The sequence below is a fragment of the Oncorhynchus masou genome, chromosome 20, assembly GCF_036934945.1.
Source record: "Oncorhynchus masou masou isolate Uvic2021 chromosome 20, UVic_Omas_1.1, whole genome shotgun sequence".
Lineage (NCBI taxonomy): Eukaryota > Metazoa > Chordata > Actinopteri > Salmoniformes > Salmonidae > Oncorhynchus > Oncorhynchus masou.
This window is the reverse complement of record NC_088231.1, coordinates 6,169,749-6,189,293: the sequence shown is the minus strand read 5'-3', so window position 1 is coordinate 6,189,293 and position 19,545 is coordinate 6,169,749. Positions and strand designations below refer to the sequence as shown.

The 19,545-nt window shown below is 40.2% G+C and overlaps 1 protein-coding gene across 2 annotated transcripts in view; it reads right to left on the bottom strand.

Annotated features, from left to right (window-relative positions):
* LOC135506765 (interferon-induced very large GTPase 1-like) overlaps nt 1–19,545 on the bottom strand; it is a 30,067-nt gene continuing 10,522 nt past the window's right edge. The window contains exons 7-12 of one of the 2 annotated variants that reach the window (XM_064926132.1): nt 16,023–16,289; nt 15,437–15,706; nt 14,088–14,354; nt 10,063–10,332; nt 6,693–6,959; nt 1–5,344 (exon numbers count right to left, since the gene is read on the bottom strand). In XM_064926132.1, coding sequence (XP_064782204.1) covers nt 756–5,344; nt 6,693–6,959; nt 10,063–10,332; nt 14,088–14,354; nt 15,437–15,706; nt 16,023–16,289 — 5,930 coding nt within the window. In that variant the 3' untranslated portion in view covers nt 1–755. Of the gene's footprint in view, nt 5,345–6,692; nt 6,960–10,062; nt 10,333–14,087; nt 14,355–15,436; nt 15,707–16,022; nt 16,290–19,545 lie in introns of those variants that run through there. The other variant, XM_064926133.1, reaches the window with a different exon arrangement.

The following is a 19,545-nucleotide window of genomic DNA, read 5'->3' as shown; positions in this document are numbered from 1 at the left end:
TTCATTCAAACATTTTATTAACCATCTATGAGGAAATTAAGTAAAATGAACTGTGTCAATAAACAAATTTCATTTAAAAGTATTTAAATTATGTTTTACTGTATCTTTGTTAATTTGAAGTTTTTCCATTTGATGTTAAGTGGGATACATACAGTACATTGTTCTACAATAAAAGAAACACCAGAATCAGAGATATTCTATACATTTGACAAATCTCTGACAAAAAACATTGGATATTCCATTTTTAACATGCATATACATTAACAAGCCTTTAGTGCAATGCAAGTAAATTGTTTAAGATGAGGACTAGGATGTTATCTTACAAAAATATGAATGCCCAGAATGTATGCAGAGGCTTTGTTGTTATGGTGTAAAACTATAATGGACAATTTACAATCACATTATATGATATTCTCCAGAATATGTACTGATTTTAGGATCCCTTTTAGCCTATCATTGGGCTAGTCTTCCAACGAAAATGAATGACATACAAGATAAAACTAAAGCAAATAATATACAACATCAAAGATCAAACAAACAAAATTATCTTTCTTTCATAAGCTCAATGGGGAAACTATCTAACAGCAAAAAATGTAAAACATGGAAATACCATCAGTCTCATTGTTGCATGTTAGTGGATGGAATACAACTTCAATTAATCTTCTTTCAAACTCTCTTTATGTCGTAGCTAAATTATGTACATTTACATCAATTCCAGTGGACTACACCAGACCATGACGGCTTGTCTAGGATTTTCATGGTTTGGGGTAAAATGTCTCTGTCAAGCTTTTCAAAGCCTGTTCACTAGTGATTGATCTCCAGTCTTCTGGTATATCAGCTGGCAAGGTACTTGGGTGATTTTTGGCATACTCCTTATTGTGCTTCACAAAGAGGAACTTCCAGTAGTCTGTGACATGGGAGTTGTCAGGGTCGATTCTCCAGTCTTTGAAATACAGAGGATAGTCTTTATATGAACTGAATTTCCCTTTTGTTTCGGCATTGCAGAACTTTTTCTTGCTGTCAACAAGAGAGGAACATTTGTCTATGGAAAGTTTATTTGACTCTTTCCATGTGTACCCGCCAAGTCCATCAGGTCGATGAATATTAGCTGAGTGCATTGAATGACCATTCCCTTGAGCATCACAGGGGGTTTTGCAGAAAGGACACTGTTTTCCACAGCCAAACATCTTGTTGTAAAGCAGGTCCTGAGGAGAGTCAGGTATACTGGCCAACTTGTTTTGCACATCTTGATCTTTGTGAAACTCGTCACTGAGACAGTGCTTCATCTCTTCGACAGATGATATCAGCATATCAGAAAAGTCTTTGGTCTTGGAATTATCTAAAGTCATCCCTGTTGTGTCAGTGGGGATGATCAGCAAGGCAGACAATTTGAAGAGTAAATCCTGAAGGAACTTGATAAAATTCAGGTCACCATTTCCATCTGCTTTTCCAATGCTAGTTTTGAGTGATTCCTCAACAGCCTCCTTTACCTTTCCACTGATTGAATTCAAGTGTTTCACTTCCATCTTTGTGATGATGTTGCTTCCATTTGAAAGGTGTCCTACTATGTTCTTAATAATAAACTCAAATGCAAATGACTCATAGTAGTCGGTGTACTTGAAGAATGTCCGGAAATCTTCTGATAGTAGGTTCTTAAGTATGGAAAACTGGAAAGACCTCCTTGTCCTGAAATCCACATCACTGTTGGAAAGCATTTCATCATAAATGTCTGGCCTAAGAGATTTGGTGATAAAATCTCTTATTGCAGGTTTCAGACAGAGGTTGGTAAACTCTTCAGCCTTTCTTTTGCACTGGTCTCTCTTGTTGAAAAGGTCTTTGAAGTCAGCCAAGAACTGCGGTTTCAGTTTATCCAGGCTTTGTCGGGGGTCTTTGTCTCTGTTGAAAGCATCATGCATTTGCTGAAATTCCCTTGCTGCATGCCCACAGATGTGTATCTTAAGAGAAGCAGCAAATTCTGGACTGAAATGCAAGTCATTGTCTCTGGAAAGGTTCTCCTCAATCAGTTCCAGTAGTTCTGTCATGTAAGTGTGGTGGTAGTCTGTTCTTTCTTTCACCTTGTTTGAAACAAACCTTTTACTGCTGTTTATGATGTCAATGGACATTGCTTGAGTTTTATCCTTTGATATTTTTTGACTGTCTTTGGTCTTCTTGATTTTAGCTAGAATCCCCCATGCTTTGTGTTCACTTTTCACTTGAAATTCCTGAAGTCCACAGTTCTCCAGAGGGGAAGCTTGATCTAACATTTCCTGGACCTTGCTACTTTCTCTTTCCAAGTTCATCTTTAGATTTTTGTAGATGTCTTTGGCAACATTTTGATGTTCCAGACCATTAAATGAGAGCTTCCCTGTTGTTTGCTTCCACATCTCTTCAAATGTATTCTCTAGTTGTTGGTCGTTCATTGGATTTTCCCCTCCACTAAATTTCTTTACAAGGTCAGACACTTGCTTGTCAAGAGTATCCCTGTTACTTCTCTGAATCTCGTCTACCCTGAAGGTGCATTTTCTTAAATCAACTGCAACCTCTAGTTTCTTCCTCACTACACTTTCAGTCTCCTTGCAGCGGCTCTCTGCACCTTTTTTAAATTCTTCCCTATACTTCTCAACCATATACACATTTCCCTCCTCACTTTTGTAATAGGTAGTCACACTGTCGAGAAACAGTTTGCCCTCTCTTTGTAGCTCATTGCTGGCCTCAATTTTCAGACTACTCAATACTTCATCTAGGCCAGATTCTTCTGAGTACCCCATCATGCCATAGTTTGCCACCCTGATTTCTGCTTCAGTAAGCCATTTGTAGATGTGCTTTTGGAAGGACCTGTCCCATCTATTAAACTCCACACACAGGTTGTTGTATGCCTCGGCCACAATGCTGTTGCGGAAACTAAAGATGAAATTCTCATATTTAACTGACACCCATAAACCTCTGAGCTCATCAACAAACTTTGGGATTGTTTGTCCTGGGTCTTTCGCTTTTTTGAATGCATTTATCAACTTCCTCTTCAAATTGGCCACCTCGTCGCTGTAACCCTCATTGACAGGTGCCATGGGTGGACTGCCATGCCAGAGACCTGGGATATAACAGGTGTCCTCTAGATTGCACTCTATGATGTCAGTGAACTTAATGTCCTCACCTGTATTTTCCATCCTGCTTGCAACAATTGTCATCTCGTTCAGCTGGTTAAGAAGGCGATTCCTGTCCCTAAGATTTTTGCCATGAGCAGATATATCTGCAACATTCTGGTGCACCAGCTGACAACTGGGTTTCTTCCCTGATTCTTTCATTCTGAGGAAAGCATGGGCTACAATCTGCAGGGTGTCTTTCATATCTGTGATGTTGTCCATTGCAATATTAACAATTGAGATGTCACTCAGTCCTACCAGAAGTGCGGCTAGTTCATTATCATGCTGATAATTGTCAGTAAGCTGGGTCGTTTGAAGTGACTTCAAGCCCTCTGTGTCGATGACCATGATGAAGTCACATTGTAGTTCATTCTTCAATTCATCTTTCACTTTGATCAGCTGCATGAAGGCACCACGAGTGCATCTTCCACTGCTGACTGCAAACTGAACCCCAAACATGGTATTCAGAAGGGTTGACTTTCCACTGCTTTGAACCCCTAACACAGTAACCACCCGGATCTTACAGTCAGACTTGGTTAAATTGTTAAGTTCTTTAAGAACATCTGTTATCCACTTAATTGGGATGTTTGATGCATCACCATCTATCAGCTCCAGTGGAAAACCATCCAGTATCAACTGGGCACAGATTCTTGGCAGTCCTTGTACTTGATGTTGAATGGCACTGGTTTCGTCTGAGGACATGGATGATTCATATAGCTGTCCTACTTCCCTAAGGAAATGTTCGGTTCCTAAGGAACTGTCTGAGATATTTTTGTCTAAGTTGGCAATGACTTCTTTATTTTCTGGGGAATTCTGACACATGTCTTTATAGTTCTTCCTGAGCTCGAAAAGGCATGTTCTTGACAGGGTGTCCAGATTGAGCTTCATCCACTTGAGGAAATAGGGGAGCTCTTCTCTGGAGCTCTTCAAACCATCAATGAAAGAGGAGATGCCAACTTTCATGCCATGAGATAATTGTTCCTTCCGGAGTTCCTCTTTCTTTTGCTTGAGCTCACTCCTGTTCATTTCTCCCACTCTATTCAGTTTACACTCCTCTTTCTCCAGTGTAGTCAGTCTTTTCCAAACATTCCCCTGTAATGGTAGCTGACTCTTTTTATAGCTTGGTATGCAATCTATGTCTTTTGTAATTGAATGTGCCCTTTTCTTAGCACTCAGGCAGACACCATCTTCATCGACAAGGATATTCAAGTTGTGTGCAACACCAGGCATTTCCTGCACTTTGAATTTGTGTGGGTTTTCCTTCATGACTTCTGTGACTGCAGAGCGGAGCTTCTCCACAAGCTGTGCATTGTTCGTTTGCTTATCTTTCCTTATTATGGAGTGTTTCTCAAATACTCTATCATCGATTAGGGCCTCAGCGGTGCATACAATGAAGAGACGAGCTTTCGTGTTCTGGAGATTTAGTATACTGCAGCCTGAACCTAAATCATCACAGAAAACAAACACTGCAGCAGATGTTTGGCAGAGGAAAGAGTACTGGGTCTGAAAGCTACATACATCCCCACGAAGATTCGCCACAGCCAAAGGTTCAGTGAAGACATCAATGTTTTTATTACCACAGGGAAGGTACCAGCTGATTTCCACTAAGCCATCAGAGATCATCCTTCTTATGTTGCCAGCTGTCATGTCATTGTAAACAAAGGTGTTGTAGTTCTGCTGAGAATTGCTTATGACTTCGTTCAAAAGCTGAGACTTTGACAAGGTGCTGTTGCCCAGTCGAACAAAAGACACCATAGGGAGGTGAGTCTGCACAATGCTATTCTCAACAAACTCACTTTGGTCGTCAGAAGAGCAGGATCGAAACGGTTTCACAATATCTCTCATGGCCCACAGCATCAAAGTGCTTTGTTCTGTGTCACAGTTGGGCAGCAGGAGAGGAACAGCAAACTGGCACATGGACATTTTCAGGGCCATCTCCTGCTGCAGGAAACCATCTGAACATATAAACAGGGCTGTGATCAGGTCTAGGGGATTCACTTCTGGAATTGAGCTGCCTCGGTCAGTGTCACATTTAAGACTTCTGGCTTTCATATTCATCATCAATAACCTCCTTAAGAAACGCTGTTGTTGTAATACAAGACTGGTTACAGGTTTGTCAGAATCTTCGCCAATCTCTCGCACAATCTCTGTTGTAAGTTTCTTCTTCAGTCCCAACTTGTCTATTAGGCCTTGCAGACTTGAGCCTATAATCAAAAAATGGTAAGGATGGTAAGTGTATTTTTGTAACTTCTATAGTCCTTGGCGGCAGCGTTGGACTTTATATTTAAAACTGCAATATGTAACGTTTTGGGCGACCTGATCATATAGAAATGTGAGTTATAGAACTGTCATTGTCATTGAAAGCAAGTCTAAGAAGCCGTAGATTTGATCTATGTGCACTATTTCTATGCTTCTATTTTCGTTTTTGCACCTTTTACTTTCAGTTTTGTACACCAGCTTCAAACAGCTGAAAATAAAATATTTTTGTTTATGGAAAACATATTTCACAGCAGTTAAAATGGCATAATGATTCTCTACACTATACTTGCTTGTTTGGTCACATAAATTTAAATCAGGTGAACTGCTAGAATTTTTGCAACCAGGAAATGGGGGAGCGATTTCTTCATAAGTGCACCTTTAATTTACATCAGACTTATCTGGATGATTAGTATAGAAAAGGTAGAGGTTTACATTTTGTAACAATACACAAAACTCAAAGCCAGCCATCTTAGTCAAAAAGAGCACGAGACTTTAGCTCCGTGATCAACAGTTGGCTTTATAGCTCAGGGAAGGTATGATGTAACCATTGTACTCCAGCCAACATGCTATGGGCGAGTTTCACATCCGCTACACAGAAAACTACAAATACTATACTGATTACATCCCCACTGAGGGTGAATATTATCTTTATTAGCAGGCAGTTAAAAATAGAATCCTTCATTTAAACAACAAAAGCAATCATCCACCTCTGTTTTTTTTTTAAAGCTGAGGGGTGGACCTGGAGAAATGTAACAACTCGATTTCAAAAGAGTTAGGGATGTAATGTCTATAGGCCTATAGACGACTATAGGCCATTTTGAGCCTATAATCAAACCCACAAATGCTGATGCTCCAGATTTTCAACTCGTCTAAAGGCCAGTTTTATTGAGTCTTTAAATCAGAACAGTTTTCAGCTGTGCTAACATAATTTAAAAATGGTTTTCTAATTATCAATTAGCCTTTTAAAGTGATAAACTTGGATTAGCTAACACAACGTACCATTGGAACACAGGAGTGATTGCTGATAATGGGCCTCTGTATGCCTATGTAGATATTCCATTAAAAATCTGCCGTTTCCAGCTACAATAGTCATTTACAACATTAACAATGCCTACACTGTAATTTCTGATCAATTTGATGTTATTTTAATGGCCAAAAATACGTGCTTTTTTTTCTTTTCTAAGTGACCCCCAAACTTTTCAACGGTAGTGTATGTACGTAAACTCTAGAACTGCTAGAACTCTAGCATTAATTTCAAGTTACCTTAAAATGTAAGGTTGTAAATTAACTTACGTGTCCACTCGTCCAATGTTTTCCTTGTGCTCCTTCTGCCATGCTTGGTCACTGTGGTGACGCTGAAGGTGTATTTTGTGTCTGGTTCAAGATCAGAAAGAACAATCCTGTTGTTTTTAGTCTCTTTCTCTTTTTCATCTCCATTGCAAGAGTAGGTAGCAATAAATGAATAAGACACTTCTTCCATGTCCGCTGGTATGTCCCAACACAATGTGATAGATTTTCTTTTCACCTCTTCAACCCACAAATTCCTAGGAGAAGACGGTTCTGAAAAATAGCAAATATCATGGTATTGGTTAAGTGAGAAGAAAATGTATCCTTCCTTACATAAGTGTGTTGTTGTTCATATTTTCACAGTAAAACTAACTATACTTTCCATAAAATAACACAAATTACACAGGTATAACTGTTGTCAAACTGAATTGTTGTTTGTCATTAACTGCCATGATATATTAAAGTGAACATACAGTTTCATAAGAAACAATTGCGTTAACAAATGCTTTATGATAGGGGTATAAATAACACCTCTGAGTGTTGCTGTATCATTCATAACAATTTTCGTAACACATTTATTCAACATAATTTATGACTTTTTAAAAGAAAAGTTCCTTTCAAATAAATGGTATTTATTCATTGCAAAATGTTTGTTTTTTTGTTAATGTAACAGTACGCAAAAAAAACTGACACTTCACAAAACAGAATGAGAGCAGCACTGGGTAAGACTGACAGCATTACCCTTGTAGCAGTTTAGGGGTTACACGTCTTACTCAGGGCCAGAATAGAAGTAGGGGATGGAACCAGCCCCAGATCTTAAATATACATAAGCTATCTGTGCTTGACTGGCACAATGGAATGGTCCCAAAAGTGCAAACCCACCTGCCCATCTGACACTCCAGACAGGATTAAGCAAACACTCAAACTATTTATACAATTTAAAATATTATTTCAGCCAAGGTCTTCATGGCACCTGAGCAATTGGCATTGTAATGTGGTACTGAGGAATCTTAGCTGAGACCTGAAGACTTTTAGCGCCACAAACTAACGCCTAGTCTTTATCTCAACTAAAGATACTACACCCAGGGATGGAGCCATCTCCTTCTCCCATTGTGCCATTGAGCAAGGCATTTAACCCCTAAACTGCTACAAGGGTAATGCTGTAAAGTAAGGCTGACCCTGTGCTGCTCCTTGTTGTGCCTGTTGCGTGAATAGTAGTACGGGAAATTCCAGACCTAGGGCAACAGCACTAGATCTGGGAATCATGTCGGACATTCATGGTCATAGCTAGAAGGGATCTAGCTTTTGTCCGAATTGACTTTTTGAAGCAGGTTTAGGAGATCTAACGCAGCAGCTTATGATTATTAAAGTGGCAGGTTATGATAATTAGGTAATGGTTAGGAAAATGGATAGAGTTCGCTAAAATGCAAAAATATATCAAATAAAATGTTTATGTAAATTTGACAAAAGCTGGATCCCATTTAGACATGAACGACATTCATGGAAGGATACATTTTGTGGGGAGGGTGTTCTTCAGACAGACAACTCTCCCAATAAATCACAAGTTTGGGTAGGCAGGGCCACAGCCACAGCCAGTCAGTGGTTGTGGACTGCAACAGTCATTATACCCCTTTCAAGTGAAGTGTTACCGATTGGAGTTGGAGTGTCATGACTTGTGATTTTCGCATAAAATTAGAAGATGAAAAATAAAGGAAAATCTTTGCTAGAGGCATCACTACAGACCCGGGTTTGACCCCAGGCTGTATCACAACCAGCTGTGATCGGGAGTCCCACAGCGAAAGGGGAGGGTTTGGACGAGGTAGGCCGTCATGGTAAATAAGAATTTGTTCTTAACTGACTTGCCTAGTTAAATAAAGGTTATAAATAACAAAATAAAAACATTTATTGGTCTAAAATGTCTAGCTGCTAGCTTTTCCAATAGGATAACCTGGACAAATTAGCCATGATGCTGAGGACGGCCAGCTGTGCAGACAATTACATCCGAAAACAAAATAACGAATCAACCTATCAGACCTTAAACAGTAGAGCCGCCATGCAATCACATTTGTTCAACAGGTCAATTTGGCAACCAGAAGCAGATTGTTAAACCATACAACTGCTTGGTTTAATTTGATACCTATGGTCGAAGTGGAGTGTGCCAATATATTTTAGCATGATGCTTCCCTGACTAGGCTACTGACGTCATACAAATTTCTAAAGGGTTTAATTTCCTGCGTGCTCTACTGGTCACTTGGTGAACCAAGCCAGACCAGTCAATTTACAATTTGTTACACATTTTACCTTTATTTAACTAGGCAAGTCAGTTAAGAACAAATTCTTATTTTCAATGACGGCCTAGGAACAGTGGGTTAACTGCCTGTTCAGGGGCAGAATGACAGATTTGTACCTTGTCAGCTCGGGGATTCCGGTTACTAGTCCAACGCTCTAACCACTAGGCTACCCTGCCGCCCCACATTTGCCAAGGTATCGTAGATAATGATTATAAAATGTGTTTAAAAAGTTGTAGGCCTAACCTACATGTATGCTCGTGTACATATCCATGCAGCCTCATATGCTAAGATATTATTAGGCCCTAGCAGTGTGTTTGTGAAGAAGGCTAAAGAAAGTTGTATGCCTAGCTCCTAATGAAATTAATTCCTAATCTAAATTTTTTAGGTGATTACTGCACTTTCCATCTCAACACAACACCACAATGAATGTCAAATGATGACCCCATGGTGGAATCAAATTTATGTCGCAAGAGGTGAAAAGTGTCAGGAACTAGGCATCTTACACTGTGCATAATTGTCCAGACACATTTTTGCATGCGATGCAGTTAATTAGATTATCAGAACGTACCGGTAAGGATGCTTTAGTAAAAAAGTAATTTCATTCCAATTAAGTGGAGGATTTTAATTGCTGAGACAGAACTCAATATACTTTAAAATGCCTGTTCAGAAATTATAATGGACCTACATTCATAGTGTCTTGACTGTGTCCAGCTCGCTAATAATCACTGGATGCAATGACTGACCATACATGATATCAAAATTATAGTTTTAACCTTGTTTTAAGGCTATACAGTGTTTGTTTACATTTACAAACATGGGTTCTGATGGGGTGCGCTCATGAGGCATTTTTAAGTTATATTCTTTAAGAATCAATGGGTATATAATGTATTTATACATCCATAATTGGTTGTAGCAACTAAGGATTCCAGCGTTAAACATCCTGTATACACTGTTACAAAAAGACACTGCATAAACATTGCAAAGGTGGGCAGGTTTATACTTTAATTCCTCCTTACTCCTGTTATTATACACAAAAACCTTAAAAGCTTTGGCAAAAGTCTAAATTGAGAAGAAAAAAAACTCACCTGTGAATGTTTGCGTTGAAACACACGGGCTAAGCTGTCCGTTGTCCAAATTTGTTGCCACTCTGATTTTATATTCTGTACCTGGCATGAGGTTTGTGATATTAATTGGGCCTGGGTTTTCAACACGGAAGTGGTCAGAATCAACACCTGAAAGCCACATGACTTTAAACTTGTATGGCTGTTCGTCCATTCCATCAGGAGGACTCCAGCTCAGAGATATAGAGCTCTCTGTGGTTGAATGTACTGTTATGTACCCTGGTGGTGGAATGTCTGAAAAACAGATGAACAGACAGATGGACACACACAGACGTAAGATAAAAAGTAAAACAATAACAATTTGTTTTTGCAACACAATACCTCCAGCTCTGGCTTAGAATGTTTGTTTCTCAAATTTTCAATATAAAAATACACACCACCGGTCAAAGTCTTAGAATACCTACTCATTCAAGGGTTTTTCTTTCTTTCTTTTTTTACAATTTTCTAACGTTGTAGAATAATAGTGAAGACATCAAAACTATGAAATAACACATATGGAATCATGTAGTAACCAAAAAGGTTTTCAACAAAACAAAATATATTTTATATTTGAGATTATTCAAAGTAGCCACCCTTTGCTTTGATGACAGCTTTGCACACTCTTGGCATTCTCTTAACCAGCTTCATGAGGTAGTCACCTGGAATGCATTTCAATTAACAGGTGTGCCTTGTTAAAAGTTACATAGTGGATAATGCGTTTGAGACAATCAGTTGTGTTGTGACAATTCAGGGGTGGTATACAGAAGATAGTCTAATTTGGTAAAATACCAAATCCATATCATGGCAAGAACAGCTCAAATAAGCAAAGACAAATGACAGTCCATCATACTTTAAGACAAGAAGGGCAGTCAATACGGAAAATATCAAGAACTTTGAAAGTTTCTTCAAGTGCAGTAGCAAAAACCATCAGGCGCTATGATGAAACTGGATCTCATGAGGACCGCCACAGGAAAGGAAGACCAAGAGTTACTTCTGCTGCAGAGGATAAGTTCATTAGAGTTACCAGCTTCACAGAACTCAAGTAACAGGTACATCTCAACACCAACTGTTCAGAAGAGACTGTGTGAATCAGGCCTTCATGGTCAAATTGCTGCAAAGAAACCACTACTAAAGGACACCAATAGGAAGAAGAGACATGCTTGGGCCAAGAAGCACGAGCAATGGACATTAGACCGGTGGAAATCTGTAACTTTGTGAGACACAGACTAGGTGAGTGGATGATTTCCGCATGTGTGGTTCCCACAGTGAAGCATGGAGGAGGTGGTGTGATGATGGTGACACTGTCTGTGATTTATTTAGAATTCAAGGCCCACCTAACCAGCATATCTGCCACAGCATTCTGCAGCGATACGCCATCCCATCTGGTTTGCGCTTATTGGGACTATCATTGTTTTTCAACAGGGCAATGACCGAAAACACACCACCATGCTGAGTAAGGGCTATTTGACCAAGAAGGAGAGTGATGTACCAGGTGGCGTGGCGAGAATCTGTCTCCTCGCCACGCGCTCTCACCACTGGTGTCCCCCAGGGCTCTGTTCTAGGCCCTCTCCTATTCTCGCTATACACCAAGTCACTTGGCTCTGTCATAACCTCACATGGTCTCTCCTATCATTGCTATGCAGACGACACACAATTAATCTTCTCCTTTCCCCCTTCTGATGACCAGGTGGCGAATCGCATCTCTGCATGTCTGGCAGACATATCAGTGTGGATGACGGATCACCACCTCAAGCTGAACCTCGGCAAGACGGAGCTGCTCTTCCTCCCGGGGAAGGACTGCCCGTTCCATGATCTCGCCATCACGGTTGACAACTCCATTGTGTCCTCCTCCCAGAGCGCTAAGAACCTTGGCGTGATCCTGGACAACACCCTGTCGTTCTCAACCAACATCATGGCGGTGGCCCGTTCCTGTAGGTTCATGCTCTACAACATCCGCAGAGTACGACCCTGCCTCACACAGGAAGCGGCGCAGGTCCTAATCCAGGCACTTGTCATCTCCCGTCTGGATTACTGCAACTCGCTGTTGGCTGGGCTCCCTGCCTGTGCCATTAAACCCCTACAACTCATCCAGAACGCCGCAGCCCGTCTGGTGTTCAACCTTCCCAAGTTCTCTCACGTCACCCCGCTCCTCCGCTCTCTCCATTGGCTTCCAGTTGAAGCTCGCATCCGCTACAAGACCATGGTGCTTGCCTACGGAGCTGTGAGGGGAACGGCACCGCAGTACCTCCAGGCTCTGATCAGGCCCTACACCCAAGCAAGGGCACTGTGTTCATCCACCTCTGGCCTGCTCGCCTCCCTACCATTGAGGAAGTACAGTTCCCGCTCAGCCCAGTCAAAACTGTTCGCTGCTCTGGCCCCCCAATGGTGGAACAAACTCCCTCACGACGCCAGGACAGCGGAGTCAATCACCACCTTCCGGAGACAACTGAAACCCCACCTCTTCAAGGAATACCTAGGATAGGATAAGTAATCCTTCTCACCACCCCCCCTTAATGATTTAGATGCACTATTGTAAAGTGGCTGTTCCACTGGATGTCAGAAGGTGAATTCACCAATTTTTAAGCCGCTCTGGATAAGAGCGTCTGCTAAATGACTTAAATGTAATGTAAATGTAATGTAGTGCTACATCAGATGACCTGACCTCCACAATCACCCAACTTCAACCCAATTGATATGATTTGGGATGAGTTGGACCACAGAGTAAAGGAAAAGCAGCCAAGTGCTCAACATATGTGGAAACTCCTTCAAAACAGTTGGAAAATAATTCCAGGTGAAGCTGGTTGAGAGAATGCCAAGAGTGTGCAAAGCTGTCATCAAGGCAAAGGGTGGCGACTTTGAAGAATCTCAAATATAAAATATATTTTCATTTGTTTAACACTTTTTTGGTTACTACATGATTCCATATTGTCAGGACCCGGTTTCGAACCTGGGTCTCCGGAGTGAGAAACAGTCACTTAACCAACTGAGCCACGAATAGACAGCAGAACCCAGAAGATGAGGCAGACACAGCAGTACTTAAGACGGTGTATTTAATAAAGAAAAAATCCTAAAATACAAAAATGGCAAATCCAAAAGGTGGTAGGTAAAACACAAAAGAACTCAAAAGAAACTCACCAAAAATAAACAAAAACAAAAAACAGAATACCACAAGAACGTCACCCGGAATCGACAAGAGCACACAGAACACTAGGGCAGGGTGCTAACATACAAACACAGAGCACAGAACTGAGGGAAACAAAGGGTTTAAATACAATCAGGGAAAACGAGACACAGGTGCAAACAATAATGGGGATCAAGGGAAAAACACAGGGACAAAAAGCACAATGGGGACATCTACTGACAAAAACCCGGAACAACCCTGGCCAAATCCTGACACATATGTGTTATTTCATAGTTTTGATGTATTCACTATTATTCTACAATGTAGAAAATTGTTTTAAAAAATCCTTGAATGAGTAGGTGTGTCCAAACCTTTGACTGGTACTGTATACATAATCACTACATCTTAGAGAAGGCAGGACATACAATAAATGCTATTAAGAGATGCATCTGGGTCGAAGCCTTAAGGAGATTCATTACGTAGTGTTTGACGAGTTTAGGATCTGCATTTATGCAACCGGGGGTCTCACAGGGTTAAAGGCCCATTAAAGTCAATTTAGTATTAATTGGGCTAGCTATGTGCTTTTCAAGGCAGGTTGTAAATAAGCAGAAGCTGCTCGTCTGACTGCATTCTAACTTCCCCCTCAAACCTGTGTTAATTCTAAACTTCATAAATCTCTATTTTTAAAGATGTAGAAAATAGTATTTAGAAATTAGTATGGCGATGGAGATAATTAATTTAAGGTTAAAAAGTGGGGTAACGGTTTATGATAATGTACACAAATAATTAAAGTTTCTAATTAAATCACGCTGCAGATGAGTTTTACCAAAACTTTCATAGAAACTACTGGAGAAATTTAAATACCGTGGCTTTAAGAGTACTTTCTTACTTGTAGTGAAGGTTGTTGACACAGGTTGACTTTTATTCCCATTTTCCAGCACAGTGCTGACAGTGACTGAATACTCAGTGGCAGGTTGCAGGTCAGGGAAAGTGATAGTTGAGGAATCGGTTTTGATGCATATTTCTTTCCCTCGACAGTCGTAGGAGATCAGGTAGTGGAGTTGGGCTTGGTCCATTCCAGAAGGCTGGTGCCAGCTCAAAGTAGCTGATGTGGTATTTACCGAGTCAACATTCAGCTTGTCTGGAGCAGGGAGTACTATGGGAAAGATATATTTTTATTAAGCAACTACTTGAAGGTGGCAGTCAACAAAACTAAGGAGATGATTGTGGACTTCAGGAAACAGCAGATGGAACACCCCCCTATCCACATCGATGGAACAGTAGTGGAGAGGGTAGTAAGTTTTAAGTTCCTCGGCATACACATCACAGACAAACTGAATTGGTCCACTCCCACAGACAGCATCGTGAAGAAGGCGCAGCAGCGCCTCTTCAACCTCAGGAGGCTGAAGAAATTTGGCTTGTCACCAAAAGCACTCACAAACTTCTACAGATGCACAATCGAGAGCATCCTGGCAGGCTGTATCACCGCCTGGTACGGCAACTGCTCCGCCCACAACCGTAAGGCTCTCCAGAGGGTAGTGAGGTCTGCACAACGCATCACCGGGGGCAAACTACCTGCCCCACAGGACACCTACACCACCCGATGTTACAGGAAGGCCATAAAGATCATCAAGGACAACACCCACCCGAGCCACTGCCTGTTCACCCCACTATCATCCAGAAGGCGAGGTCAGTACAGGTGCATCAAAGCTGGGACCGAGAGACTGAAAAACAGCTTCTATCTCAAGGCCATCAGACTGTTAAACAGCAACCACTCTATATCATCTACTGCATCCTTATGTAATACATGTATCACTAGCCACTTTAACTATGCCACTTTGTTTACATACTCATCTCATATGTATTTACTGTACTCGATACCATCTACTGTATCTTGCCTATGCTGCTCTGTACCATCACTCATTCATATATCTTTATGTACATATTCTTTATCCCCTTACACTGTGTATAATAAATTAGTTTTGGAATTGTTAGTTAGATTACTTGTTGGTTATTACTGCATTGTCGGAACTAGAAGCACAAGCATTTCGCTACACTCGCATTAACATCTGCTAACCATGTGTATGTGACAAATAAAATTTGATTTGATGCATGCCGAAATGTTGGTATAACTGGAAGTAATATAGAGCATTCCTTTCACATTCCGTTATACCTTACCACACCAGTCCGCTAAGTGTGATGATAATGACCTGCAATAATATGAGGGAGAGGTCTTACCTGTGCAGATGGTTGTTCTCACAGGTTCACTCGGTTCCCCACTCGTCAGCACAGTTGAGACACTGACAGTGTATTCCGTTCCCAGTTGAAGGCCAGATAATGTTATTCTGCATTCCTCAGTACTTGCCGCCTGGGGCTCTGTTTCTGGGCTGCTGTAGGATACGAGGAAGCGCTGTGGAATTTGGTCCAGTCCAAGAGCCTTGGTCCAGCTGAGGGTGAAGGAGGTCGCTTCTAATTGGTTTATCTTTAAGTCCCTGGGTGTAGGGACAACTAGGATGAAAAGCATTTGTAAAGAAAAACTAGTTTTGTCATAAAAAAAATACAATAACAATATATTTTTGGGCCGAAATGGTGTCATTTGTGCAGAAGCTAATAATTGAAGAATTGCAGACTGCCTTTCAAATGACAATTTTTTATTAGAAGTGTTGTTTTCCTTAATTGGGCTATTTTCTCTTGAACCACATGGTTTATCCACTAAAGCCCCATGGACAATATGGGCACAGATATAAAGAATCTGAAAAATATGTGTAATATTCAAAAGTAATAATTAAATGATAAATTCAACCAAAACCTAAAGTTATTGTACCTGTGGCTACAGATGCTGAGACCCATCTGCTATAGCTGTCATTTTCTCCCTCTGTGGCCACATGGAACTGGTACATTTTACCAGGCTGGAGTCCATTTATTTCAAGATTATGTATGTCTTTCACTTTTTGGCTGCTCTCTTTCCCGTCACACCCCCAGGTCACTCTGTACTTATGAGGTCCTGGCAGTCCCTGAGGAGGACCCCAGCGCAGAGACACAGAGTCTGACGTCACTGACTGGACCTGGATTTCACCAGGAAGGGGCAGCACTTGTAAAGGAGAGAATTGGAAGCAAATGCAGTGTTAACATCAATACCTAGTCCTGAGCAGGGCCATGTAGACATTTTGGGGGGCTTGGTACAGTACTTGCTCAAACTAAAAAAAGGGAACCCATAAAAAAAAAATGTTGCAACTGTGGTAACAGACTCCTTGAGCAATTATTACAAAAAGAGGGGAAAGTATTGAGTATTTTCCAGACCATGTGTGTTAATTATTAATTGTAGAAGAGCTAGTAAGATGGGTGCACTCTATGTGCTCTGGGTCATTAGACACGACTGGTTATTCCTGTAATTGTGTTATGGCTTACTATTTACTGTTGCTATGGTTACACCTCTTTGGTCTTTTCCAGAAAATGGGTGTCCCTTTCAGAGGAGTTAGCAGGATGACATGTCTGGTTATTTCTGTAAGGTACCAAAGACCATTGTTAGGGTCCTACATGTATGCACTTGTCTTAGTCGAAAACATGTCTGTTTATTTGAACTATTTCTGTGGCTCTATAGGTTCCATGCCCTAATATGGAACCAAACTAAACTTAGTGCGAGGCAATAAGATTACGCATTTAGCCACCGTTGAGGGGATGAGTCATTAAGAGGAGTTACTATGAGAGTGACATAAGGAGGAATAATGTATAAAACGCGTGTGCCAAGACTGGAAAGACAGTTGTATTCATGAACCAGCTCGGCTTTTGTTATGCTGTAATAAAAGTCTATTTGAACTCACAGGCTCCGGTATTTGTGAAATATGATTGACCAAATATTTCCACGACAAAAGCAGAACAAACATATAAGTAAATAATTTTGACTAAACTATTTTGAACTGGAATAAATGCTGCACTTGACCAACACAATTCCAGTCAAATTAGAAGAGTGGAAGAAATACTGTAGCCTACCATTACTATATCCAACCCAACTCCATTTGTTGCCACTGCCATGTATCCCAGCGGTTTTCAAAATTTCTGACCCGCAACCCATAAAAAGGAGTGGTACAAAACTTGCGACCCCAGCGCACGCAAATGCACGTGTGCACACGCGAACATGAGCACACACTCGCTGCGCAAATGTAGCCGGTCATTAAAGCAATAAACAGTGATGCATTAATGTTAGCAGCCAATATCAACTACGGTCGGGATATATCATGTCACTTCTCTCCAGAGCAAGCAAAATCATATGGCCTAGGCCTACTTTTAGCAGAGGTTGCAACTTGTACCCTGAAATGACAGAAAGTCTAAAAACACCATGATGGTGTAATGAAACCATGAAAAGTACACCTAAACTGAGATCTGGTGTATGGAGGGGGTTTGACTGTAAACCTAATGTTAGTTCTTTAATACACAGAATGTGTTTTAAACCAGAAATTAAGTACTCAAACTTGAATATTGATGTTAAGAGTGTTTTGATTTTTTTGTTTGTTGAAGGGCTATGTAAAAACGCAGCATAAAAACACAAAAAGTGTTTTTCATGCAATCAATGGTTTAGAAATCCAAATGATTTATATCCTAAATATGTATTGATAACATAAGAGCCTATGAAGAATATTTTGTGAGTAATTCCACCTTTATTTTTTCAATGCTTTATTTAGACAGATAAGAAACAGGAGGGGCAGTAAGATGGTACATTTTGTTGGGCCTGCTCAACCACACTGCAAGAGATTATTCTGGGGTATATATATATATATATAAAAACATATACTTTAAAAAAATGAATGCACGTTATGCAGAGCCTGTGGTCTAGCGGTAATGCACCCGGTATTAGAAACGTCACCCCTCTCCCCACAGAAGACGGGGTTTAAATTCCCAGCTCCAACCCTTCAATCTGTTTCTCCCACCTATCTGTATCCCCTCTGGTATTTCATAACTGTCTCAGTGTCAAAATACCCCCAATATATATATATATATATTTTTCAATGATTTGTTAATTTTATTTTTTTTATTTTATGAGAGAGAAAATTGAGTGATTGAACTCATTAGAAGTCTGGTTTTTAATCACCTTGCATTTCTTGCCGTGCAACTGTTTTCAGAGGACTGTGGGTAATTCAAAATGTTTAGACTTCTTGATTCTTTCACACGGTGTTGTATGCATGTTTGACGAAAGAAAAGTATATCTCTATATTAGTATTACGTTTGTTGTGCCATGGGATGTTATGGATCATGATGAACGGATATCAAAACTGTGAGGCAAATTGACATTCAATGAGAACAGCACCCATTCTCACATTCATAATTGTCAATGGAAAAGGCAAGTGCAGAATCCTCAATTCTTGCAGTTCAACCTCTAATTACTGCTGGTGGTTTGAAAACTGTGCTTGATAATGGCTGTCAAAACAGTATAAAATGGCAAATGATCAAATACACATCTGTACACAGATCGATTGAATTCAATAATGTTGCACTGCCCGCAAATTCTGGAAAAGTGTACTACTAACAATATAAATATATAAAATATAAAAGATCAACCGTTATTTCACCTGTATGTTAGAAACTGCGCTCCCTTTCTGATGCATAGAGCAAAATACCTGAAATAGCCTATCTACTTGTCCCAATTATATGAGAGCTGCACATGGTAATTTGTTGTAGACTAGGACTACTTCGGGAAAATTAACCATTGAAGTCGAAATAAAACAGTATGGCCAGAAAAGGTGAGGAATTTATTCTGCAATGGTTATGAAAATATGTATTATGTTATGTGTTGTGCTTATAAATGAAATACTGTGTACTCGATAAATGTGAAACTACATTATTCAGGCATACAGTAGTAGCTTAGCCTACAAACGTCAATGGAAAAGTTGAACCGTCTGTTCTACGTTAAACTGTGCTCGAATCGGATGGCATAGACTAGAGCAAAATACTTGAAATAGCTAATCTATTAACTACTGTAAAGTGGGCCCAATTAAATTAGAGATACGACAAGTGGTATTCTAACTTGTTGTAGACCTATAGGCTACTTCGCGAGTAGCCTATTACGCAAATATAAAATAAATAGATTCTTTCATCTCTCTAATGGCAAATTATTGAATCTTGTTATTATATTAATATATATGAATAGTAGTCTACTTGCCTGTTTACAATGCATTACTTCAACCACTAAAAACGGTGGTATGTATGGTCTTAAGTTTGTGGGAATGTACAGTGCATTCGGAAAGTATTCAGACCCCTTGACTTTTTCCAAATTTTGTTACGTTACAGCTTTATTCGAAAATGAATTAAACATTTTTTTCCCTCGTCAATCTAGAGACAATTCCCCATAATGA